This window comes from Urocitellus parryii, chromosome 15, assembly GCF_045843805.1.
Source record: "Urocitellus parryii isolate mUroPar1 chromosome 15, mUroPar1.hap1, whole genome shotgun sequence".
In the NCBI taxonomy this organism is placed as follows: Eukaryota; Metazoa; Chordata; class Mammalia; order Rodentia; family Sciuridae; genus Urocitellus; species Urocitellus parryii.
In genome coordinates, this window is record NC_135545.1 from 47423919 (window position 1) to 47450894 (window position 26976).

Genomic DNA, 26976 nt, shown 5'->3' on the forward strand with positions numbered 1-26976 from the left:
GTAGGAGCTCACATCACATGAGCCTCGGAGAGGCTGCAGGCAAATGAGGAAAGCACAGCCATCAAGTTCCCGGTGCAAATGAATAATTGAGCAGCCTGGAAATGCCACGAAAGACCATTTTGTACAGATGGGCACTGGAACTGCCTGGCCCCAGTCCCCAGGAAACGACCAGCATTGTCATGTCACTTTTGGTAAACGTGGTGCAGGGCATCAGGAGGAGGGGAGCCCCCTTGCCCCTAAGGTTTCCTACCTGTGCTGTGCCCACCCTGAAAACCCACCTTCTGCAGGGAGCCATGCTTTGGGCAGAGCTAACTCTGTCTCCCAGCAGTGCTCGGCCACCTCTTGGGTGCTTGGTAGGACTTTCTTGAAATGGAGACCAGCAAGGATTCGGTCCATGGGAGCCAGGGGGCTTCCTGTACCCAAGTGGACACATTCTGAGTCCTCTTGTATCTCAGGCAGAGACTCTGTGTCACCTCTTCCCCTACTCAAAAGAGAACATTTCCATTTCAGAGGCAACTCAAGGCTTCTGCACCAGGCAGATCTATACCAGGTGCAGTTGTGGTAAGAGGACAAGCCACAGTCCTTGTACTCAATCAGGAAACCGTGTTCCCAGTGAAGGGCTTGTTGGATATCAAGGGGTGTTATGGGGCCCTCCCTTGTACCGTCTGGACACAGGGGTTTTGCATCATCAGCAAAACATCTGAGGTGCCAAACAGTTCAGGTCATTAACTGGCCAGTCAGCCCAGAATCCAATGGGGGCCAGCTTCATGTACAAGCCAGGCTAGAACTAGAAAAAGGAAGGGAAGGTGAGCCGGAGCCCAGGAGGCCAGCCTCCCTTCCCACATGTGGGTAGCAGAGCTCCAGCGAGCCTTAAGCTCCATACTCCTCAGGAACAGAAGGAAGTGGAGAGAGAAAAGCAAGGCCCCTAGGAGCCCCCATCACCAAGGCAAGTGATGATGTCTTGGTCTCTGCTTGGGTCTGCCTTCTGTGTCCCAGGCAGTGGGGTAGGATGTGTGGTCCTGACTCTGCAGGCCCAGGGGAATGCTATGACACAGGAGTATAAGACAACATGAGCTTCACTTGGTTTTCTCTCCTGGTTTTTGCCCTCAGCACTGACAGGGCCCCGGTGACCCTGCACCTTGATGGGATTGTACAGGTTCTGAACTGCCACCTTAGTGACATGGCCATTGGGATGATGACCAGGATTGCTGTTCTGAAGTGGCTCTACCATCTCTACATCAAGACCCCCCGCAAGGTGAGCCCAGCCAGCCCTCCAGGAGGCAGCTCCCTACCAGGGAGTTCCTTCCAAGTCCACCTTGGTTTTCAAGAGCCTCCCCATGCTTGGGAGGGTTTGGGTCATTGCACTTCTGGAAAAACCCTGGTGAGCACAAGAGTGAAAGATGGCATGAGGGACCCTCGTTGACTTGGGTGGAGGGAGGTGGTCTCTGCAGGCCCCAGGATGCTATCTGAACCAAGCTCAGTTCTGGAGCAAAGGGAGACCTCAGCAGTGACCCCTTTTTTGCTCTCCAGATGTTTCGACACACAGACAGCCTCTTCCCCATCCTACTTCAGACGTTATCGGATGAGTCTGATGAGGTAAGTCACAAACACCAGCTTTCTTTTTTGATGACTTGTGCGGTCAAACAGCTATGATGTTCTTGTTTGGTTGATGTTGTGCTCTCAAATCAACACCAAAAAGTTGACTTAGAGGTAAAGCTGTGCTTAGTGTGCTGGGCTTTGTCAGTAAGGACGCTTCTGTAGGCCTTTCTGGAGTACTCTGGGACAGATTTCAGGGAGAAGGTGAGTTTGCATACTCTTAGGAGTTGATATGTCTTCTCTGGGAGGTGACTAGTGGCAGGGACCCTGGCTGTAGGGTCAGGCTCCTTGGGGGCAAGGTCTGGCCCTGCTTTGCTGCCCACACTTAACATCTGTGAGCCTTCTTTCCTGTCAGTGTCCAGTGAGGGTAGTGACAGTACCTGGTGTATGAGAAAAAAGTGACCTGTGTAAGATGCCACATGCTGAGTGTGCGCATTAGTTGTTCGGCTGCACCCTACTTTGACTCCAGTTTTAATTGGTCCCTTAAGCCTTGCTTTGTTGGGGACACCAGGTGCTGCTGGTGTGATAGGGAAAGGCTAGCCCCAATTCCAGGCTGCAGGAGCAACCCCCTGGTCTCTGAAAGGACCAGCAAGCAGAGGCTGGCCCGGGGAACAGGGTGCCCCAGGGTCCTCTGTCATCTGTAGCTCTCCAGCTGCTCAACATTACCCCACTCACTCTTCCCGTGGAGTCAGGACAGAGTAATTCTTTTCAGGGCTCCCCTGCCTCCCAGCCAAGAGGCAGGACTTGTAGTTGGACACCCATTTGCACAAGCAGCATCCCATTCTTCCATATCAGCTCTTCAGGATGCTGATGGTCTGAGCTGACTTTTCCCTGTCTTTTCCTCTTCTGGGCTCTAAGTTGCTGTGGGCAATAGGCAGCACCATGTCTCCATGCAGCAATAAATGTATGCATCAACAGACCTGCCTGCCCACACTGCCCAGTAAGAATGTGGGAGTGGACAGGTTGGGGCTGGGGGGTGGAAGGAAGAAGGGCATTGCTACAGATACTTGCAGTGAGGCAGCTCAGGTTTCCTTGGGCTGGTACAGGCTTGCAGCCTGAATTTACTTTCCTGAATCTAGACCAAAGAAAGAAGCAGACAGACAGGTATCATCTTATAGATCCTCTGAGGTTCTCTGCATTTCCAGGAAAATCCCAAACAGATGGTCTGTGAGTGCCCCTGGCCTTTCCTGCTTGCCCACCCCGACACACATCCTTTGCTCTCCCCCCTGCACTGCCGCCCTGCAGTACCCGGCCCAGGTGGACACGGCCCAGTTCTGCCTGCAAACTAGGAGTGACTCACTGCAGAGCCAGGCCCTCCTTTCAGTAAGAAAAGACGAGGAGAGCTGCTGATTGGTGCTTTGCTGGGACTTCACTGGAAGCAGCTGAGTTTTCAGTCCTTTAAATTGAGTTGTTTAATCCCATCCAGCTTTCTTTGCTTGAAATTGGCTTTCTTGTGCTTGTGCATTCAGAGGCAGGGAGAGAGGCTTGGGGGGTGGATGCAGCCCATTAAACTGCTCTGTTCAGGTTGCGGCAATGGAAAGTGGATTTGCTGAAGTGCCAAATGTTGTCAGGGCTTTGGGGCACATCTTGTGGGCCTCATGGGAGGAGGATTGAAGCTGCTCTTGGGGACAGTTGAGGAGATGCTGTGACAGGAAGGAAGAGTCTCTCTTTCCTATCTCTGGAGGACAGATTTGGGGACCTTGATAATCATTGGTGAGTCATGATTCTGCCACATCCTGGTTCTTCTCCAGAATACCTTTCCTAAATATCCCCCAGCCTCACTGACTCTGTGGACCCTTGGCAATGGGAGTACAGCCACAGATAAGACAAAGTCCTTTTCTCCTAGGACTTCCCTTGAAGGATATATGGAAAGTGTTCTCTGGTAGGTTTTTCCAAATGTCTTTATGCACAGCTCTTGTGTCAAATTGGAGCTGGAACCATGTCAGACCCTTGTGTTGTAGTAGCTCAAGAGCCCTCACAAAAATCCTGTGAGAGTTCTGTTATTTTCATTGGACAGGTCAAAAAACTAAGGCCTGGGGCTGGGGTTGTGGCTCAGCGGTAGAGCACTCGTCTAGCACGTGCTAGGCCCTGGATTCCATCCTTAGCACCACATAAAAATAAATAAATAAAGGTTTTGTGTCCAACTATAACTTTAAAATAAACAAACAAATAAATAAATAAACTAAGGCTTGGAGCTGGGGTTATAACTCAGTGGTAGAGCTCTTGCCTAGCACATGTGAGGCTTTGGGTTCCATCCTCAGCACCACAGAAAAATAAATAAAATAAAGGTACATAAAAAACAAAAAACAGCCGGGCATGGTGGCGCATGCCTATAATCACAGCAGCTCAGGAGGCTGAGACAGGAGGATCACAAGTTCAAAGCCAGCCTCAACAACAGCAAGGTGCTGAGCAACTCATTGACCCTGTCTCTAAATAAAATACAAAAAAAAAATGGGGCTGGGGTTGTGGCTTAGTGGTCAAGTGCCCCCGAGTTCAATCCCCTTACCTGGCACCCCCCCCCCCCCCCCGCCAAAAAAAAAAAAAAAAAACTAAGGCCTAGGAAGGGTAAATAACTTACACAGGAAGTTCTTGAAGCCAAGCTCAAAGCCAGGTCTGTTTGACTCCAAAGCCTGTCCCCTTTGATTGCTTATGACCAGGACTAGTCTGTCATCCAGTGCAAAACCAGCTGGGGAGATGGGGAGCCTGGATGGAGTTGTAGCGTCCCCATTTCCTCCAGATTTCTCCAGGGGGTTTTCTGGCTTTTTTCTCTTGTCCTGGAAGTTCTTAAGAAAAGGTCCCAGCTTGGTGAGGAGGGGTGGATGTGTGTGTGTGTAAACAAAACGCCAGGCGCCGTGGCACACACCTATAATCCCAGAGGCTAGGGAAGCTGAGACAGGAGGCTCACAAGTTCAAAGCCAGCCTCAGCAACAGTGAGGCACTAAGCAACTCAGTGAGACCCTGTCTCTAAATAAAATACAAAATAGGGCTGGGGATGTGGCTTGGCAGTTGAGTGCCCCTGAGTTCAAAAAATAAAATAACCCCACCCCCACCTTTAGCCCTCAAATCTTTTGTTCACTTTTCCTATTGATTATAGAAGCTGTATATTTAGGACCTTCCATTTGTTACCTCTGTTGCAAAGGTCTGTCTCTCATATGATGGCTGTGATTAGCCCACATACTCCTCACTCTGGCTTAGAGTCACTGGTCTCAGGGGATTGGATGTACCCAGGTGTTAATGATGCAAGAGCCAGGCATGGAGAAGGCAGAGTTCAGAGGCCTACCTCTGCCTCCACTGTGTTCCACAGCCCCACTGGCACATGGCCTAGCTGGCATGTCTCATCTGCCATGTTCCTCAGTTCTGCCCAAGTGACAGCTTGGTAGGCCACACCCTTTGGCATCTTCTATTGTCTCTGCTCTCCGTTACTCAGGATAAGTGGCTGTTTCCTTAGTACCACCTGCTTCTGTAGACATTATCATTCTATCATTGTCAGAAAGAATTTGCAGGTGTCAAATTAATATTCTTGGCACTGGAATAGAAATCATCCCATTAGCTAGAGATACAGTTTTTTAAGTGAAAACGTGACCCTGATTTCCCCAGCATGGAATTCAGGGCGCATGCTCAGAGCTTCCTTTTGGACCCTAGTGGTAGGGATACTGCTGCATCCCCTGCCCAAAAGATGCCGTTTGTCAGCTGCCTCTCATGCTAGGCAGCTGCTGCCTGAGAGTGAGCACCCACAGGATGGGGTCATCTCCACATTCCCAATGGTGGGGCTGGCCTGAGAGGGCCATAGGTGACCCTTTATTCCCAAGCATAAGTGCCTCCTAACCTGCATTTAAAATTCTCAGGGTGATCACAGTCTCAAAAGAGACCTGGAAGGATATTTGTCCTCTTTGAGTGAATGTGGACACCATGGACAGAATCTTTGCTCTGGCCCTTCCTTACCAGGGTTCTTGAGTGAAAAGTTAACCTTGCTGGACCCCTAAAGTGGGAATACTGATGTCTAACCTGCCCTATAGGCTACTTACTGGTCACATAGGAAATATAAAGCACCCAGCAGATCTGCCTGCTGCATCCACCCATCTGTCCTCACAAGTTCACCTAGGGAGTAACTGGCCTCTCACCACATCCCAGTAAGCCTCAGGTCTTTTCTGTGGGTCTCACTCACTGGTTATGAAGGTAACTCTCAGTATTTGCATTTCCACTATGATTTAGGATGATCCCTTTCTGATGGTGCTCTTTCCCCAGGTAGTAGTATAGCCTGGTGGCTGAGAACATGAGTTTGGGGCTAGCTGGTCCAGGAGTTCAGTCCCGGCTCTATCACTTAATGATAGGTTGACCTCAAGCAAGTGACCTAGCCTCTCTGAGCCTCAGTTTCCTTATCCATAACGGGAGACTACTAAAGGGCCCTCCCTCTCAGGTTGGTTGGATTAATTAGGTGAGATTATAGACATCAAATGCTCATCCAGCAGGCATAAACTAGGGTAGTAGAGGGCTCCTCTGATGCTGGCAGTCATCTCTGTAGAGGGCTAGGAGCCACATACTGCAACCAGCAAGATGGCCCCATGTCTGCCCAAAGTGAAAGCAGTGAAAGCCAGGATAGAGGCCACTCTCTCCTGTCTTGAAAGGCCTAAGGAGCACAGTGGTGTTTGAGGGACTTGAATTTCATCTCCAGGTCTTAGAAAGCCAAGCAGGGGACAAAGTGGGCATCTGGGCTAGTGCCCCTCCATGTCCTTCCCACCCTCCCCCAGAGCAGGAGCGCAGCGGCGCCAGCCTACTTCTTCGGATCCCTGTGTTCAGCATCTTCGCAGCGACTCTCCCCTGACTCACAGGGGGACGGGCTCCAGCTGGCTGCCCTGGTCCAGGGGGAGGAGGAGAAAGGGCATCATCAGCAGAGGCTGCTTCAGGGCCTCTGCAGCCACAGCCTCTTCTTCGGAAACAAAATTCAGACCAGGAGACAAGTCCCGCTGGGCCCAGTTGTCACTGGAAACCAGCCCCTCAGCATCCTCTCAGCATCTCAGAGCTGGGGTGTCCCTAACACTTTAAGAAAAGAGATTTCAACCCAAGTGGAGCCAGTGTCCTTGCCCCCTCCCTGAGCTTCAGAATCACTATGAAGAGAAATTGCTGATGAGGACTATGGCTGATGAGACTGATGCAGAAGCAGCAAGAGGACCACCTTTCTGGAAACTCTGGAAGGCAGGATTTTGAGGGCAATGTTCACAACTAGCCATGTGAAGAACATAGGCCAACTGTCACACCCAGTATGGCACAGGACCCAGGAGGAAAGGGACAGTGGGACATAGGTCTAGGGAGTGTCTTAAGGGCTTCTGAAAAAGGACTTTTTTTTTTTTTTCCTTATGATGCTTAAAACATCCTATGGATACAGTGAAGGACCACAGTCCAGGGCAGTCCACAACTTTCTCAATCCTCCACCCAGTGGGGTGTCTCAGAAGTGCCCAGGGGACCCTGAGGCTGCTCAAGCTTTGGCCAAGTTCTAAGGGAAGTGAAACTGGGCGTCTTGGGCCATCAGCTCTTCTCTTTGGTGCAAATCTTGGCCTATCCAGCTGGTCTCTTCCCTGGCCTCTTGGCTCCTCACCCACAGGATGAGTGGTCAGGGGGCAATTGTGCTGCATCTGAGGCCATACTTGAGGGATGGTTTGATCCAGGGGCTGCGGCAGAGGATTTCATCTGTTCCAGTGGTCCAGGTCCCAGGAGAAATAGAGTGGAAAAACTGAAGGGGTTCTCAGCCCTCAGGAGAGGGGGCGCACCAGGCCAAGCAAGTTGCCTGAAAGAAACTGGTCAGGAGTCATTTAAGAGAAGCAGCTCTGGCGTCATGCTGTGATGGCCACTTGTGCTGCCGCTCCAGGTGGGCAGCCCAGGGCCCTAAGCAGATCTGGGGCGAGGATGCCCTCAGCTTTCCCTATTTCAGGGGAGGAGCAGCTCCGTCTTCCCAGTGTGTTCCTTCCCTTCTCACCCTTATCCTGCCCAGTCCACCTGAGTGCTCCCTCGACTTTCCTTGGGTCTCATAAGTCACCCACCTGGGCTGGGGGCTTGTCTTCCTGCTTTAAAGGAATTTATTTCATGCCAACAGGGACTTCGACGTGAATCTCCCCGGGGAAGCCCAGACCTGAGAGCCTGCTGGGAGGAATGGGGTAAAAGGCTCTGGTCCTCTGAGGTTCAGAGCAACCTCAGCTGCTCTTGCCCATTTCCAGAGGGAGGGCCTTCTGTTGGACATTGGCCATCCCAGTGTCTCTCCCAAAATTGGGGGCTTCCAATTAGTTAGAGGCCCCTTCTGGCAGCACCCCTCCAGGGTTCAGGCCAGAAGCTGTCTCCCTGCAGCCAGGGCTAGGCCAGTGGCTGGACCACCGAGGGGTGGGGAAGAGGAGGAGGGAGGCTTCTGGGCCCACGCCATCTGCTCTCTGTGGGCCCAGGCAAGTTACAGGACATCTCCCCTCAGTTTTCTTCCCTGAGATGCTGGGGTTGAACTGGGTTGTCGGTGCTCCCTTCCAGCTCAGAATTTGTGTGGTCCCAACTCCACTGCCTAGAATGCTAATGCTGCCTGCTGAAAAGTGGGTAGTCTTCCTAAGAATGGGACTTGTTTTTTTCCTTCTCAGTTCCCTGCCTCAGTTTTTATTTCACTCCAATTTTCATTCCATCCACTCTTCAAAACAAACAAAAACGACCCCTTCACTACCGCCTCAGTTCTGCAGATTTCTTTAAAATCAGATCACTCAGTAAGTGAAACCTCCACCCCAAGGACTAAAGAACTTGATTCTCCTTGCAATGAGGCTGCCCATGTGAGAAGGTGAGCAGGGCCTGCCCGGACAGCCCTGGCCTCCTCCTGCCACAGCTCCAGAGACCTGCCAGGGCACTGGACCCTGTTTTCCCTCAGCTGACCCTGCAAGGAGAGAGTGCTGAGCAGGGAGAGGAGTCACCTGCCTGCAAGGTCAAGATGCTGGACACAGTCACGATCCCTAGGCCTTCCTCCTTGGATCCAGCCAGGCCCAAGCTGTCGACAGCTGCACCCCCACAGCCACTGCTAGGGGCAATGGAGGACTTGGGTCTTCTGAAATGAATCGTCAGCAGTGTTGCCAGAGAGAGGAACAGGAAGGTGACAGGCCCAGATTGTACCTGCCAAGAGGGCCTCTGCTGCTTCTCATTCTTCACACTTTTCTCTTAGTCTCCTGTCAGCCACCCCAGAGTAAAGGAGGGACTTGTAATAACTGTGGTCAGTCCCTCATAATAACTGAGGGACTCATAATAACTCATAATAACTATCAACACCCTCTTCATTAAGACATGTTTGTGTGCCAGGAGGGTTTTTATGTTTATGTCTGTCTGGATCCTTCCCAGGCTGTGCATAGTAACTGGTATGAGTGGGGTAGGAGCCGTGGACTACTGCCTGGTTCCTCGTGGAGGCAGAGGTTAGGCTTAGAAGACAACAGAAAGGGAGCCTCCTTTTCCAGGGCTGGGGCTGCAGGCAGGAAAACCTAAAAGGGGAGCCTGTCAATGATGGCCTTCCCCTGGGACTGGGGGTGGGGGTTTTCACAGAGCCAGGCTCTAGAGCCAAGTTACCTGCAGGGCTGAGCATGCTACCTGGCCCTGGTCCCACCCACACAGCCCATCTGGCCTTGAATTCAGGAAGTGATATCACCTAGAGGGGCCTATCCAACAACCTGGAGCTAAAGCCCACACTGTACCAGAGTCCTCTGTAGCTTTGAAAAGCCAGCTGCGTGGGTCTTACCCCGGACTTCCTGACTTGTCCCCTCAAGTCAGGCCTGGTTGCTGGGTGCTGACATTTACCAACTCCCAGGAGAATGGGGTGCACACCTCTGATTGATAGCCACAGTTGTGGATTAGCGTGAGCTCTAATTTGGAGGCTAAAGGCCATACCCCGCAGCTCTCCACCCTAATGCCCTCTCCCCATCACCCTTCAGAAGTCAAAATGTCTTCCAAGTCATATGTTGGTTTCTCCTCTGGCTCTGGAGATGGCCAAAGCTGAATCACCTGCATTTCCCTGGCAGCTCCCTGTGTGCAGTTCACAGGGCACACGGGCCAGGCCAGAATGTGTGTGAGGACAGGGACTGCTAACAGAGAAAGCTGCTGTATCCCAGCCCTGGCTCAGCACGCTGTGGTGCAGTCTTCCTCTGTCTTCGCAGCAGCCCTGGCAAGGTGGGCTCTGTGCTTTTCCCCATTTCACTTAAGAAGAAGCTGAGACCCAGAGAAGTTTCAGAACTTGGTCAAGATCTCCACTAAGCTGTTCCATTCAGAGCCTTGTTTCTTTCTCTCAGTCCCCTTCCCCTGCTCCCCCACCCCCACCACATGCACATGCATACACCTCCTCTTACACCTCAGGGCTGGACCATAACCCTTCTGTTTATGTCCAGCCCACCCTGTCCACTCAGACCCTGGTCACCCTTTATGATGGCACCTTAGGCTATGCTCTGAGAAGACGGTCTGTCCAGCCTATAGTAGGTGCCCAGAAACATTTTATGAGAAGGTGAATAAGTAGGAGGTTGGCTGGTCAGTGAGCTAGCTGAGCCCACTCAGACTGCCCCACGTCTCTTGGGCTCTCCCCTACCACAGGAGATAGGCACCTGGTTTCCGAAGCTTTAGGGCAGCAGGAACATGCCTCCTCAGGATCTGGCTCCCCTTTGTTGGGGAAGGCAGGGTTGCTGTGAAGTCATTATGGAGCAGTTTTTCTCAGAATGCCACCCCTTTTCCAGGTCAGGGCTAGGCCTGTTGCTGCTTTCTCCAGCTCATGTTTACTGAGCCAGGGCAGGTGCCTCTGGACGTTCACTTCTTGGCTTTCCAGGGGCCCCTGTGGCCTTCCACCTGGCTTCCTAGGGTGAACACTCTGGCTTGTTTCCCAAGCCCCAGGGCAGCAGGAACCATTCTGTATGTGCTTAGGGGCTGAGGAGGCCTGGCCCACTGGGCAGTACCCTCCTGAAGGACACAGCAGGCTTCTGTGTCAGAGGAGGCAAAAAGCTCCAATGCCTTCTGGGAATGGTTGGCCTTGCCTGTACACTTCATATCAGCTCCACTTCACAGCCTAAGGAGCAGCCTAGCCTGACCCAGATCTCAGGCAAGGCCCTGTGACCTCGCCACAGTGGACAGAGGCATGAGATAGCCCTTGGCAGTGGCCACACCAGAGCTTCCAGGGCCTGGAGCCTAAATTTACCTTTCCCACAAGCACCACCAGCACATTCCTCCTCCTGGACCAGGACTGAATTGGGCCGAGCTTGCAGGTTTCTTCTGTGGGAGCTGGAAGGCTGAGCCAAATGACATCTAGGGCCTCATCAGCCAGTGGAGGTTTGTGCAAAAGCTCCCTAAGCATGTCCTCAAGCTAGGAGGTACCTTGAAGTAGGAGGCTTCTTTCTCCACCCATCCTTTGGCAGAAGTTATTCACAACCATTCATCTTTCATTTCCTGCCCCATGGGGCAGGTCAGAGTGACTGGCCCGGGACTTCAGGTCCAGGAGTCTTGGTAGGAGACAGGATGGAATTCTGAGCCTGGGGACTTAGCCTTGCAAAACTGGCCTCTAGCCTCCAGCTAGGCCCAGGATGGCAGATGAATAAGCCGCAGCACCTCTGGGTGAGGGAGGGGAGGGCAGGGAGCCTCTAGTCCCCAGTGGTTTTCCAGGGCCTGGCTGGGGCAGGCAGGTGTTGGGAGGTGGATGCCAGCTGGACCAGTGCAAAAGGGGAAAGCACTGTCCTAAAGAACTGTCCTTGACTGTTGGAACACAGGAGGGGGACAGCCTGCCACAGCCCCACCTAGATGTTGATTCCACTTATGGAAAAATTTGCCCTCTTTTGGCATAAAATCTCAGGAACCCCTGGCTTCTCCTTTTTGCTGCCTGCCCCCTAGAGAGTAAGAAGCCCTCTCCCCTGAGACTTCCCCTCAGAGCCACTGTCAGAAGCTCTCCACCCAGTTGCCCCTGACCTTGACCCCTACAGTCCAGTGAAGAGTCAGTGCCAGCCCATTGCACTCCAGAACCAGGGACCAGCTGATGGGCCGTCCTTACCACCCCCCTCCCTGCTCCCCACTGCCATGGAAACGGCAGGCATTCCTGCTCCTGCAGAATATTGCTTTCTTCTAACCTCCCTCCCTCCCTCTCTTTTCCCCTCTTCTTTCTCTTACACAAAAAGAAAGCGCAAGTGTTTTATATTCATTTTGCAAAAACGCTGTGTAGTGCATACTAATTGGTGCAGCTTCCTCCTGCTTTCTTTGAGCCATTCCCTATCCTCAGAGCCAGGACTCCAGGCCAGCCACGGGCAGGGGCCCAGCTAGCCTGCTCACTGGAAGACTGGATCTGTTTTTCCAGAGGCCGAAGCAGGACAAGCCACAGAGTGTCTGTAGTTCCTGGGGTCTTTCTCCTTCCTGGAAGGGGTGCCCAGTAAAAGCAAGGCCACCAGGATCACCTAGTGGTGATCACTCATCCCAGAGTATTCTACCTACACTTCAAGCTTTGCAAGGTCTCCAGGTAGGTGGAGCACCAAAGTCCTGTCCTGGGCAGAGACTCAAATCCAGATCCAGCTGGAAGGGTGGCTCCCCATAGTCTCTGTTGCTTTTCCCAGAACCCCTACTGTTGAGGCCTTCCTCTCACCTGGGCCTCTTCTCCTGCCCTGGGGTAGGTCTGCATTTGTTTGCATCAAAGCCTCAAAGTGTGAGTCAGGTTTGTGTATCAGCTGGGAATGGGCCAGCAGCTGGACTTGATTGGTGCCAGAGCTGGATGTCAAAACTACCACGTAGCCTCTGTGTGGCTCCCCACTGCCCACCTTAAGCTATTCCTTGCTCTCTATTTAGGCAGCCTCTTCCTTCCTGTCAGCTCTAGCAGAATGAAGGTGAGGTGACACTGCTCTGATCCTGCTTTATTTAAGGGACAGGAAGGGCGCTGTGTGTGTGCATGTGTATGTGTTGCCCCAGGCAGAGGTATGGGCTTTTTGCCAGGCCCCAGGGACCAGAGAAAACCATTTGATATGTAAGCACAAGAGGAGTGGCTGGAATTACTGAAGGAACCTGTAGACAACATTTCCGGCTTTAATTGTGCAATTGAAGTGTAATTTGCATTCATTTGCCATTTGGTGTTAAACTTTCTAAGATAAAAGAATTCAAAATGTAAAGGATGCAGCTTTGCTAGCTGGGCTCTCCTGTGGGGAGGGAGGATGGGCCTGGAGGCTGTGGTACAGAGGTGGTGCTTTCTCTTCCGAAGCCTCCATGTTTACACTGCACTCCTGCTCGGTCACCAACCAGGGCCACTGAGCAGCTTGGCTGTAGGACCAAAACTCCTATAATAGAAGTGGTAAGCCAGCCTTTCTTTGTGCCTGCTCTTTGTGCTTTGCAGTCATCCCTCGGTATCCACAGGGGACAAGTTCCAGGGTCTCCATGGACACCTAAATCCAAGGATGTTCAAGTAACATATTAGTTGTCTATAATCTGTATACCTTGTCCATATATTCAAAGTCATCTCTAGATTACTTTTAATACCTAATACTATGTAAATGGTCACCATACTGTATTATTTAGGGAATAACTACAAGGAAAAAGTCTACTTGTTCAGTATAGACACATTTTTCCCCCTAATATTTTCAGTCCACAGGTGGTTGGCTCCTCAGACACAGGGGCAACTGTGTCTGCTATAATCTTCAGGATGCCTTAAAAGGTCAGACGTCCATTTGCCCATATGGGGAAACTGAGATTCTTCATTACCAGCAAAAAGAAGTCCAGGCTCCTTTGTTTGGATCCTAATAAACTCATGACAGTCTCCCCTAGCCAACCACCGGTTGGCCTGGTTTCCGCCCATACCCTGTACTCCAGCCCTATGGCTGATTCTGGAGATAGACCACAGGCTTATTTTCCTGGAATTTGCCATGTTGTTCCCTGCATTCATGAGTGGCTTAGAGAATGTTTCAAATGCCTTTCTCCCTGCCCTCATTCCAAGCTCAAATGCTTCCAAAGCTCCTAGTTCCCCTCAGGCTGAGTTGCTGGCTCCCATCCGTTGGCTATATGATCAGTAAATGCTTAACCCCTTTCTCTGCAGCCAGCACAGAACTGGCCCACAGTAGCTGCTCAGTAGATGTTGGGAAGGGAAGGACTGGGTGATGGGGTTCACTGGTCCAGGGTCAGGAGGCTAAGTGGCGGGGTCAGGACTGGACGTTAGGACTGTCTTGGCCACAAAGCCCTGCGTAGCAGTATTAATGGGCTCAGGTTTGGGAACCAGAGCTGAATTTGAAGAAGACTCACTGTTGCCTCAAGCTGATGATCTCCAAGCCTCAGGTTCCTCGTGTGCAGTGCATCAGGTGACACAGATAACTAGTAAGAACGTTAATTCTGGCCAAGAACCAGACCTCCCTGTCTCTTGCAGCCTGGCTCCAGAGCCACTCAGGATGGACACAATCTCACAAAGGCCAGGCTCTCAGGTGCTGCTGGTTCTTCCCAGGCATCGTTTCTGGTGGAAATAAGCCCCTGCAGGACATCTCTTGTGAGTCAGTATGTCCATCAAAGTGTGGTGTCAGCAAGACCCACCACTTTGGGCAGGTGGGAAGACCAAGAGTAAATTGTTTTATATGTACCATTGGATTAGGAATTAGGATGCCAGTTTAGGGATTTGGCTTGATTTTTATTTTTTTCATACCAAAGTTTTGTAGTATTTCCACACGGTTGTACAATTATCACTACTACTTAATTCCAGAACATCTTTATTGCCCCAAAAGAAACCCTGTACCCGTTAGCACTCATTCCACAGACTTCCTTCTCCCAGCCACTGGCAACCACCAATGCACTTTCTGTCTTCTTGGATTAGCCCATTCTGGACTTTTCATATAAATGGAATCATCGTGCAGTTTGTGGCCTTTTCTGTCTGGCTTCTTTCACTTAGCAAATGTTTGCAAAGTTCCTCCTTGTTATAGTATATGTCAATGCCATTCCTTTTTATGGCCAAATAATATTCTGCAGGATGGATATGCCACATTCCATTTATCCATTTATCGGTAGATGGACCTTTCAGTTGTTCCATTGCCTAGCTCTTAAGGATAACATCTACTGTGAATGTTTATATGGAATTTCCTGTGTGAATGTGTGCAGTTCTCTTGGAGTTGGTAGTACACCTGTGGCAACTCTGTTTAACTTTGGGGAGAACTCTTGGCTTGATTCTTGCCTCACTGTTTAATTTTGTGTGAGTCATTCCCCGCCCTCCCCCTTGTCCCCCTTGTCTGAGTCCCTGATCTCACTTCTCCTCCCTGACCTTTGGGGAGCAACTTGCTTGGGAAATTGGGCATCAGGGTACATGACCTCTGCCCAGCCTGCCAAGGTGCATGTTCCAGGTCTGCTCATCTTGCCGGGCTGCATATCACTGCTGTTCTGTCTGCTTCCTTCACCCCACCCTGTTCCCTCTGTCTCTCTGAGGCTCCTTTCTCCATGGGAGCAGAGACCCTGGGCCTGTGTCTGGACACACCCAGGGTTCCCACGCTCTCAGCCTGGGCAGAGGGCAGCCCTCACTCCTGCCATCTGACTTTGCTGTGTAGCAGCCACATTTTTCAGCCATCATGGATCCATTTTCCACAGGCCCAGTGAAGAAAAATGTTCTGAGAGCAGCTAAAATCCCATATTCTGATGCTTGGAAGGGCAGGTAGGAGTTGGATCTCTTGTGAGTGCTGTCTGCTAGTGATCAGTCTAGCCGTCTATCCACCTACCAAAGGCAGAGGGCTCAGATGCAGGAATGCAGTACAGCCCTAATGCAGAGCAGTGGTAGGGCTGCAGACATCTCCCACCCCAGCCTAGGAAGGGACACTTTTAAGGTAGCTTGTCTGAACGTTAGAAAGTCCCCAGTCCTGAGTCCATAGTCATGCCCCAAGTGTGGAGGGCCTTTGGCATCTGTGTGGCCCAGTGACACCTCTGCAGTAACATGTGTTCTGTGGGTAGGGGTAGGCAGGTCTGAGGCTGCTGTGTCAGCAGAACATGGCCTGGAGGGCACTATCAGCCCCTTACACAGCCCAGCCGAGACACACTGTGCATAATACACCCTAGTGAGGCCTGCATCTCCTGGGGACCCAAGGCAAGGGCTCTTGGGAAAAGTACTCACCAGCCTCAGATTCCTCCAGAGTCCTCATTCACTGCCATCATGGTCTGTTCAGTCCGTTCCTTCATTACTTTTCTGAGTGCTTTCTTAGCCGTGGTCTTGGTGGCTTTCACAATGGCGAGAAGCCCAGTTGTCGTCAGGCCCTTTCTCATACGTCTTCCAGGGGCTCTCTCTGACTTCACCTCCACCACAGCAGCTCAGCTTGTACAAGAGAGCTCACCCCTCATCTTCCACTTGTTTTCCCAGGTTGTCCTGAAGGATCTGGAGGTGTTGGCAGAAATTGCTTCCTCCCCCGCAGGCCAGACAGATGACCCAGGCCAACCCGATGGCCCTGACCTCCAGATCAACCACTCAGAGCTTCAGGTGCCCACCTCCGGCAAAACCAGCCTGCTAAATACTCCCAGTAAGTACTTCCTTGGGGATTCCAGCCTCAGACACCCATGAAATGCTATTGCTGGGTCTCCTCCTGGACTAAAGGGCCTTTGGGCTGTCATTCTTGAGCCCCCAAGCTCTGCCGATGTGCGAGGTTTCCTACCTGTGTTCCATTTCCTCCAAAGGCAGACAGACCTCACCCTGTTGCTGCCTTCTGGCTCACATTCCAGCAACACCAAGAAACCCTCGCAACCCCTTTCTCTCATTTCCCTACACGTTTGATGCTTTTGAGCCACTGAGTAAGCACAAAACCATCTGAGGCAACTGAACATCTCTACCTGGGCAGGAGTCTCGCTGTGCAGGAGTCGGGCCCTTGATCTTGGATCTCACAGGCAGAAGACTAGGAAGGCATTTTCCCTTCACAGGGAAGCTCAGAACAGCTCTTGGCATGGCAGGCAGCCCAGGGAAGAGACAGGATAATCCCAACTGGCTGTTTCCTGGCCATCCTCAGAAGTGGAGGTGACCTGGGTATTCCAGTGCTCACCCTTCCTGTTCTTTCAGACAGCAGGTATCTCTTCTCTCTGTGCCACTCAGTACCCAGCTCCTCCCCACACACACAGAAGACACCTCCCTTCAGCCACACTATCTGGAAATGCCCCAGGGATACAAGATGAGAAGAAAGTACCTAGTGAATCTTGGGAGTCTGCCTTGGTGTGTCTTTGTTCTTGAGTCACTCTTGACATCCATACATCAGGTCCTGATATCCATACATCAGGCACCAACAGCTTCGGGAGCATGTCAGTGGCAGCTACCCTCCTGCAGACCACTGGTCCCAGACCCAGAGAATACCTGCCCCACCTAGTGCCAACTGGCCCAGCCCCGTTGGGTACAAAGACCAGGCCCAGTTCCAGAGAAGTTTAGGGTGTCACCAAAGCCCCACATGCCTCCGTGCACCCCAGACATGCCAGGTCAGATCATAGAAGGCCAAAGACCTCCTCCCTGTGACACAGAAAGCCATGGGTTCCCTGAGTGCTACAGCACAAGGCATGTAGGAGCCCAGGCTTCAAGCTGCCTGAAGCTAGAAGAGGAGTGAGGATCTCCAGCAGCAGCCCAGCTTCGCTCTCCCACTTCCCCCGGATGCTGTCATTTCCTTGCTCATGAGCCTGGTTTCCTCTGTAGTCAGCTGCCATGGTCAGGGAAACAGCTCCCTCATGCTGACCCCGGAACCCCTGTGGGGGCTCCCACTCCCTGTCCCTTGTCATAGGAATTGATGCTCAATCCTGTGTCCCAGGTCAGCCAGTGGGAGCCAACCTGGAGGCCCTGGGATAGATGGCAAAGATGCCAGAGGTCAAGTGTGAGAACACAGAGCAGGGAGTAGGGAGACACTGAGACGGGGAGGGGACCAGGAGGCTCTTGCCTAGAGAAAGGATCGCAGCAAGGGCAGGATGGTAGTTGCTGTATCAGCCCTCAGCCTTCCCTCTCCAGGAGACAGGTGCCCGCCATCTTCTCCCCTACTCAGTGTGGCAGCAGCAGAAACCTGTGTGAGGCAACAGAGCTTCAAACAAAGGCAGGACACCTGGATCTCCCAGGAGCCTCGGTGACCTGTTCCCTCATCTGTAAGGTGTGTTTTCTCTTTCTCCTGGTCACAGAGAGGTTGAGACATGGGTTTCTACCAGTGGAGAAATGGTCCAGGAACCGCTAAGGCCCCTGGGCTGGGGTTGAGTGTTGAGGGCAACAAAACTGACCCTGCAGCAATGTGGGAACAAGAGCTGAAGGGACTTTTGTAGCCAAGAGACCTGAACCCCATCTCCTGGCCCTGCCAAGATCAGAGAGAGGGCTTCTTAGAAGCCTGAGGTAGTGGACTCGCCCTGGGCCGCCAAGGCCGTCAGACTGGCTCACATCAGCCAGGCACACACTTGGAATTCATAGAAAAACAACTAAGTATGCCAGATGGGAAGAAGTTCCATTCTGGAAAGAACACCAGGGAAGTGCTGCAGCCAAGAATGCACAGCACTCGAGCCACCAGCCCTGACCCTGTGCCCCACGTGTGGGCTTCAAGGCTGTGAGAGCCTCCAGGCAGATACACACATGAGCCCACAGCTGGCATCAGAGATTACAAGCAGGTCCATGATTTTAAAAGGTCAGGGTCAAACCAGTAATAAAAGAATGTGGAAAGCTAGCATGCCCTTTCCCCTCTCTCACCTCAGCTGCCCTGGGAGGCGCACACCCGGCGCCAAGGATGTGTGGGGTGGTGTTTGGGTCAGAAAGCATGCCGGAAATGTACACTCATGCCTCTGCTGACTACTCTTACCAGAGTGCTTCTCCCACGTGCGCAGGGTCCTTCTGTCTGTTTCCATGTGGACATGCACGTGGACGGAGGCTGCAGGGCCATCCCCTCTTCCTGTCTAAATTCTGCTTTCCTCTGACTCTCCAGGACACCGCTCTGAGAACTTACAGAATGCAGGGCTGTGTCTCATAAGGGGAAATCACCCCACCTTCCACAAAGGGACTTTCTGGAAGGCAAAGGAGGCAGGAGCCTAGCAAAGATGAAGTCAGGGCACCTGCAAGGAACCAAATTGCCTGCCTGCACACTGGTCTGTAAACGCAAATGGCGCAGATCGCATGTAGTGGTAGGGAAACAGGACCCATTACATGCCTGGGCAGCTGCTGTGTTGGCCTAAATTCACTGTAGCAGTGGTCCCCAGCGCCCTGGAGGCAGAGTCACTCCCCTGGGATTTTCCTCTTGCCTGACCTAGCACTAGCATCTCTCCGTCCAGTGCAGAGGCCCGGGTCTGAGCTCTCCCACCCCACTTCCCTCATTCCTCACCAGCAAAAAGCTACCTCAAGAGTGATAGGGGGGTTGCCTGGGTGGCCAGCCCTAAGAAAAGATAGTGGAGGGACACCATGTTTGCCTGTCTCCCAACCCTTGGTTTTCTGTGGCTCAGGCTCCTTCTCTGTCCCATCTCCTTTTAGGGGGAGTTCACAGAGACCCTATAAGGCTCTGGGGAAGTGGAATAATGACCAGGCCTGCAGGCCCACCCTGGTCATGAGCCTGCACAGAAAGCTTAGCAGGACCAAAGAGGCATCTGGAATAAGTGTCGTCTTTGTCCTCCAGGGCCAGGACAGCCCTGCTGCCGGGGGGGGGGGGGGGTGCAGCTGGGCCTGGGAAGACCAAGACAGCCTCAGGATCTGTGAGCAAGGACAGCAGTAGTGTGGCAATCTGGGGCTGAAGGTCACCCCAGGACCGATGTTTGCCCTGAAACCCCAGTCTTCTCTGATTGTCCTGCCTGCCATGGTGCCATTCTTGGTCAGATAAAACCACACCATGGCAGTGTACTGGCCTAAGGCGTTTCCACCTCTAGTTTTAAAAATGGGCAAAAATTAAATGTTCTGCTTTCAGTTTCATTTCTTGTAGCCCAGGCCAGTGTTGCCAATTATCAGTAGCATCTTCTTGTTACCAGGCAGGAATAAGTTCTGGAAGAAATTCAGAAAGTCATCTTGGGGCATTTCCCCCCATAGCAGTAGTAACAGTAACAGCAGTGGTCCCCAGTGCTGGTGTGCTCTCACTGGGACCTCGCTGTGTTCCAAACACTTCACATGGGTGGCTCCTCTGGGTGAGCACCTGACTCGTCGCAACAGCACTCTTCTCATTCCCTCAGTTGAGGATTGTGACAGGAGCCTGACCTGAGAGTCAGGCCTCCTAACCCCACGCTCAGAGGAGAATCAGAAGCCCACCCTCGCCAGCTGTGGAGACCTCCACTGCCTGAGGGGAGGAGCACCTGGGCCAGTGGTCTGGGGCTAGGCTGGGTGCCAGCCCATGGTCCCAGTCTGGCAGTTAATTCCTTGGGGAGTCACTCCTCTCCTCACAGCCACTTCAGGGACCTCCCCCCATCCTGGTCTTAGACTGTGCAGCACCTCATTTCCTCTTCTGCTGTCCCCTCCACTTGCTGTGGCCACAGCACATCATCTCCCAGACTTGCCATTGCTCTTCGAGCCTCAGAGGCCCTCTGCCCATACAACCTTTCAGCCCCAGCAGGCAGGGTGTGGGTGCAGGGACCTAGCTGTGTTCCAGATCTCCCACCTGTGCCCTGTGAACTCAGGCAAGTGTCCTCCCCAACACTACCTCCCCAGCAGTGGGTTGCTTTAGGGCTCTGGGAACATCCACGTAGACAGGGCTAGACAAGCACTCTGCGCCGAGGCAGCTTTGGCTTCTGCCCTGTGTGTTACGAGATCTCCCGAGTGCTTGGGCCAGCTCCAGTGGTCCTCCCACAAAGGCTGTGTACCAACTCGCTCTTACTTGCCTGGGTGGGTGGTAGAGTTGGCACCTGTCTCCTCCTGGCTGTGACCTCTTACACCCCTGCTTCTCGGTTGCTCCCCAGTGGTCCGGACTCTTCAGAAATGCAAACAGTCCGGCCACCCCCGCTTCCCAGAGGCTTATTTTACCAGGCTCACCAGGTGATTTGGGTGCCCTACTCAAGTCACAGGTGCTCAGCACAGGTCAGCACCCTCTTTTTGGAGTTCATTAAAATGAGGGAAGGCAGACACCTCACCAGCTACGAGAGGAGGTTCCCCAGCACCACTGCCCAGGAAGGTGTCCCCTCATGCCCTGGCTGCCAAGCCTGTGACCCAGGCCCCTTCCTGTTGACTGGTCTGAGGCTTCCCTAGCTGCCCCCTCGCCCTCCATCCAGTGCTACCCTTGGCCCCAGCCCTCGATCTGTAGCAGTAGCAGCCATTTCCTGGTGGCAGACTGCTATATAGGCACTCCACTGCCCTTTAAGCTAGAAACCTCTCCCTGGCCCACTGTGTTTCCCATCTTACTCTGAGCCAAGCAGCTGCAAGACCTTGAACGTGAGTGAGGCCCCCCATGCTCCTGTCCTCACTGACCTCAGCAGAGCTAGCCCACAGAGAAGAAAGTGATCACCTTCTAGATCAAGTCCCTGGAGTCCTGTTGGTGCTGCGTCTTTTGACTGTGCAGACATAGGGTTTGTACCCTGTAATTCAGCAAATGCCACACACACCCAAGACCGCACTTGGCCTCCCTTTCTCCCAGCCACTTGGTCTTTGGGGAAGCTGCCCCTTCTCTGCCCTGTCCCTCACAGTCCCATACCAGTCTCCCGGTCGTGCTGTGCTCCTTATCCCTGTGATGGCTCACAGATGAGAAAGCAGCCTCAGAGAAGGTGTCACGGCTTCTGCCACCCTGCTGGTCAGTGACAGGACCTGGATCTGGTCTGATCCCTTGAACTCCCAGGTGCTCCAAGCAGCCACTGGCCCTTCCCCTGCATTCTCAGGGCAACAGATCCTGATGCCCACTCACTGGGGCTGCCCAGGCACATGGCCCCGACCCCAGCAGGGAGGGAGGGTGGAGAATGGAGCAGGGACCTTGCTGAGCCTGAGCCGGGCGACTAATGTGTTTGCATCTGGTTCTGTTGAACTGTGGCTCGTGTTGTGTATTGAGGCCAGAGCTATTTTTATCCTGACATGTGAGGTTCCTTCACGTCATAGCCACAAAACTCGATCCAAAACATCCCAGGGAAGGTTGTTTGTGAGACGTTCTGCAGATTCTCATGTCGCCACATCAGGTTTCACTTAGCAGCATCTGTAGGGCTGGCTCCCCAGCCACCACCCCACCAGCCTGGTTGTGTATACTGAGGGCTCCCAACAGCATCTGTGTGCCCCTGGGCAGCCAGCCGGTCACGTGAACTTCCTGCCAGAGCCCAGCAGGCTCCTTGCTTGCCCGCACCAGAAATTGAAGGCAGATCTGTTCAGCTGAGGGGCTGTGCACTTCTTCACAACCCCATCCTCCACAGGATCAGGGAATGGAAACCCACTCTCCTTGGCCCCTCTCCTCCTCTGCCTGCTGGTCCCACCAGAGCAACTCACTCACTCTCCCATGTGCCTACAAGACTGTGCTGTCACTTATGCCACCTAAGCACAGCCTCTTAGATTCTTGGACTCGGCAATCAAAGGCACGCTCTGAATTGGGAACCTGAGCCGCTGTCCCTGATCCTGAGCTCTCCCTTTCCTCAAGCACGTGCAGCACCTAGCCCCGAAGGAGCACTGTGAGCCATGTGTCTGGATGAGCAAGAGCCAGAGGTGGGCGGGAGGGGCCAGTAAAGGCGCTTGAGCTCCCCCAGGAGGAGCAGGCTGCAGTGAGGCGGAAATCAGCATAGTTGAGAGGCCTAGCGTTCCTGGACTAACAGTCCTGGATGAGTTCGAGCTCTCTCCACCTCAGCCCCTCCTCCCCAGCCTGCAGCCCTGGCTGAGAACTCTTTCTCAGGTTCCATCTAAAGTCAGCCAGGCCTGAAGACCGCTGAGGCCAGAGGGATGGCTGGGCAAAGGGGAACTGGGGTTGGGAGCAATCTCCCAGGCCCTCACCCTGACCCTGATGAGCACTGAAATCACTTCCTTCCTTATCCAGCCATACAGACCCCACCTCTTCCCACTGCAGAAGGACCCCCAGCCTTGTCTTGGGCCACTCCTTCTCTCCAGGCAGTGGTCTTTCCAGCAGGTGGAATCCTAGATTGCAAAAGGCCATGCAGACTATGCCCTGGGCATCACCCCTACAGCTCCCACCACACCCTGGCCTGTCAGCTGAGGCTCACTCATGGCCCTGGTCAGCTCAGCTGCTTGCTATCCTTAGTCTTGACAGTGGGAGCACCACAAGGGCTGAGTCTCACATGCTTCCCCAGTGGCTGCTGCTCTGGGAAAGCATGAAGGGCTTGGTGGGCCTTCCTCCATGTGGCTGCACTGCTCCTCCTCCAGCTAAGGGCCACCGTGAGTCTAGATATTGGAAGTACATTTTTGGCCCAGAGTGGGAGCTGTGGTAAGGAGAGCAAAGATGTGTCCACAGCAGCCCAGGCCTTCTTTCCTGGCAACTGTAGCCAATCTGTCAGCGGTGGGGAAAGGGGTTTACTGATCTCCTTCCCTGGGTGTAGAGTTGGGAGGTCACAGGTGACTCCCTGTCTTACTCCTTGCAACATCACAACAGAGCACCATGAATTTGTTCCAAATCTGAAGTTTCCCCACTCAGACATTTCCAGACTATCCCCCCCACCTCCAGTCCTCCATGGTGGGGATCAGGGAATGAAAGCAGTCTGCCCCGTGGAGTACTCTAAGAGAGGAGATATTTGCTAGTAAAAGCAACCACCATTTATTTGGAAGGCCCCAGGCCCAGTGCAGTGCATTTTGTCTCATTGAATAGGGGCTCTTAATTGCCAGCACTTATAAATAAGGAGACAAAGGTCATTCCTGATTCTTCCTGCTGCCCCTGTGAGGCTGCAACAGGCAGGCACCTCTCCCTAGGGCCTGCCCCTGGCACCCAGCTCCTTAGGAATAGATTCTGGCCCCAGGTGCCCCCATCCCAGTTCTTTACTCCCTACATTGGTCCCTTTGTCCTTTAAAATTCTTGGGAGCCTTAAGTGGCCATAGAAATGGGATGGGCCAGGGGGTACACATAGAAAACCAGGAAGGGGACAGGGACACAAGAGGTGCTCACAGGTGTGCACCTGAGTGAAGCCTGCTGTTACCTGGGTTTCAGTCCCCAGGTACCTGCTGCAACACATGGGGCATATAGTGTGCTCTCCAGCAGCCATCATGGTCCTTCAAATTCATCTCCTGTGCGGAGAATGGTATGGGGCTGCCTCAACAGCTGGGCCCACAACCACCTCTTCAGGGATCAGCCCCAGCTGGACCTAGGGTAACTCGATCTATAAGAATGTGACACATGATTCTGCAAACAGCCCCTCTGGGCCAGGGAGCGGAGACTGTTTCCCATTCCAGAATCACTCAGGACCTTCCCAGCCAGGCTGCCCGAAGCAAGGACCCAGAACAAAGCAGTCCAAACAGCAGGAAGTTATACAAAACCTGCCCTTGAGCTGGGCTCCCCACTCAGAGCGGGCCTGTGGCACAGCTCAGGGGATTGTCTGGGAGGGACGGTCAGATTTGGAGGTGTGGCCCCTCGTGAAAAATCCTCATAGAGTAATCCACAGCTGGGAAACACTGAACAGAAAAAGGTCTTTTCTAGTTCCCAGCTGCTTCCCTGTAAGGCAAGTGTGAGCTCAACAGCAAGACACAACTCCTGGGAGGAGTGTTTTTACTGCCACTCTCTGGCCACTGTACCTAACAGTCAGCCATAGAGAGAGGCACCTCTGTGTGACTCACCTGTAATGCTCTGGATGGTTCTGCACATGGCTCTATTGTATCTTGGGTCAGTGCTTCTGGGAGCTGTTCTACAGAGACCCCACATGTGACAACCTGTGCCAAGGCATGGTCACCCCTTCCCTGGTGCAGGGAGAGCCTTGTGATTCCCACAGGGCTCCTGGACCAGGGAGGCCGCCTGAGAGAGCGATGGCTCCACATGCCTTGGGCAACAAAGCATGAGCAACCAAAGAAAAAAAGACACACTGGGGGCCTGGGGTGGTGGCTTAGTGGTAGAGCACTTGCCTAGCATGTGTGAGGCACTGGGTGATTCTCAGCACCACATATGAATACATAAAATAAAGGTCCACTGACAACTAAAAAATATTTTTTAAAAAAATACACTGGACTTAACCAAAATTTAAAATTTTGTGGGAATGTGGCTCAGTAGTAGAGCACTTGCCTAATATACATAAGGCCTTGGGTTCAGTTCCTCGTGCCACCAAAAAAAAAATTGTTTTTAATTTCATGTACTTCCAAAGGACACTATCAAGAAAATTGAAAGACTGTCCCCAAAATAGGAGAAAATGTTTATAAATCATAATTGATAAGTGGCTCAACTTGTATCCAGTGTATGAAGAACTCTTGAAACTCAACAATAAAAAGACAAATAACCCAACTTAAAAATGAGCAAAGGAATTGAGTAGACATTTCTTCAGACAAGATAGTCACATGGGGCTGGGGATGTGGCTCAAGCGGTAGTGCGCTCGCCTGGCACGTGTGCGGCCCGGGTTCGATCCTCAGCACCACATACAAAGATGTTGTGTCCGCCAAAAACTAAAAAATAAATATTAAAAAAATAGTCACATGGACAATAAACACACAAACATTATTACTAGATGAATGCAAATCAAAACCACAATGAGATCCCACTTCCCAACACCAAGATGGCTGTTGGGAAGGAGAAATGACACACCTCCTGCATGGCTGGTGGGGGTATAAAATAGGACAGCCCTCAGGAAGTTAAACAGAGCGACTGTGTGACCCAGCAGTTCCATTGCTAGATATATACCCAAGAAATGAAAATATGCTCAAGCAAAAGCTTGAAAATGAATGTTCATAGCAGCATCATAAGAGCCAAAAAGTAGAAAGAATCCAACGTCCACCAACTTATGAGTGGGCCAACAATATAGTGTGTCCATACAGTGTACTATCATTTGGCCATAAAAATGGACGAAGAACATGCTACAATAAAGGTGAACCTTGAAAATATGCTGCATGAAAGAAGCCACATACTGTAGGGTTCCATTTAAATGGGCAAAATGTCCAGAAGAGGCAAGTTTATAGAGAGAAAGTAGTGCTTTCCAGGACCTGGAGGAGGAGAGAACCGGAGACTGCTACTGGGTACAAGGTTTCTTTGGGGAGTGATTAAAAATGTCCTGGAATTAATAGTGCAGATTAAAATACTTTGCACTGTTGGCTGTCTTTAATCTCCTGGCATGTACACCACTTATTTTTTCTCAAGTATCACTGGGAAGGGAGTTTGGGTTTTGCCTCTTTGTTTTTATTTTAAATTAGGATATATGACAGCAGGATGCATTTTGATTCCTTATACACAGTTGCAGCACAACTTTTCATTTCTCTGTACACGATGTATGTAGCCTCGCACCATATGTGCAGTCACACATGTACCTAGGGTAATAATGTCCATCACATTCCACCATCTTTCCTGCCCCCATACCCCCTGCCTCTTAGTTTTGCTAGGTTTGTTGACCACTAAGATTATGTACCTGCCTTACTCCTCCATTCTCTTGTCATTGTCCTTGACTGAGCATAGTAAACCCTAAGTTTATCTAACTTATTAGGATGATGAGTAGATATTTGCTTTTTAAAAAGTCACAGTACCTGGTAGGGCCTTACACATTAGGAAGTTGACTACAGGGCCTGGGGTTGTAGCTCAGCAGTACAGCCCTTGCCTAGCAGGTGTGAGGCACTGGGTTCAATTCTCAGCACCACATAAAAATAAATAAATAAAACAAAGGCATTGTGTCCATCTACAACTAAGAAAAAAAAGTTTTAAAGTTCACTACATGGTTTGAGATTGGATAGAGGAGTGGAGAGTAAATGGGTACATTTTGCAGGAAGCAAAGACATGTCTTATTCAAATTCCTTTGGTCCTTTCCTTTTTCTGACAATCTGTGGCCCTTTGGCGATTTTCTCTCATTCTGTTACCCACAGACAGCCCCCCATCCACCCCCTTTGGGGCATTTGCCATTGTTTGTATTCGGTATGAGACTCATCACCCTGTGAACACATTATCAGAATAAACCCTGGCTCTGTCCCTTTCTCTACAGGTACCAAAGGCTTAGAATGTTCTCCTTCCACTCCCACCATGAACTCCTACTTTTATAAGTTCATGATCAACCTTCTCCAGAGGTTCAGCAGTGAACGGAAGCTCCTGGAGGTCAGAGGCCCTTTCATCATCAGGTCAGCCCTGCCTGCCTTCTCCTCCCCACAGGGCCATGGCTTTGCATTTTGAGATGTCAAAGCAGCCACCCCTTCCCTCTCACTCCTTCCTTTTCTGACCTTTATGTGTGTTCTTAAAAGAAACAAAGGTTTCCCTTCATGCTGTGTTGCTGGTACCACTGACAATCAGGCAGGTCATCACTGACATTTCTTTTAAAAAAAAGAAAACAAATTAAGTTTTTGCTTGTCAAGATGCTGTTTTTTCTTTAAGTTGAATATCTTCTCCCTCAATGCCGTTGTCAGTCTTTGGAAAGGAAAATAGGTGAGCCAGA

At 51.9% G+C, this 26976-nt stretch overlaps 1 protein-coding gene across 2 annotated transcripts in view; it reads left to right on the forward strand.

Annotated features, from left to right (window-relative positions):
• The window catches only part of Vac14 (VAC14 component of PIKFYVE complex), a 101857-nt gene that overhangs the window by 35332 nt on the left and 39549 nt on the right, over positions 1-26976 (forward strand). For both annotated transcript variants that reach the window (XM_026399290.2, XM_026399291.2), the window contains exons 11-14: positions 1111-1255; positions 1531-1596; positions 15917-16073; positions 26533-26665. In XM_026399290.2, the coding sequence (XP_026255075.2) occupies positions 1111-1255; positions 1531-1596; positions 15917-16073; positions 26533-26665 (501 nt within the window). The remainder of the gene's footprint in view (positions 1-1110; positions 1256-1530; positions 1597-15916; positions 16074-26532; positions 26666-26976) is intronic.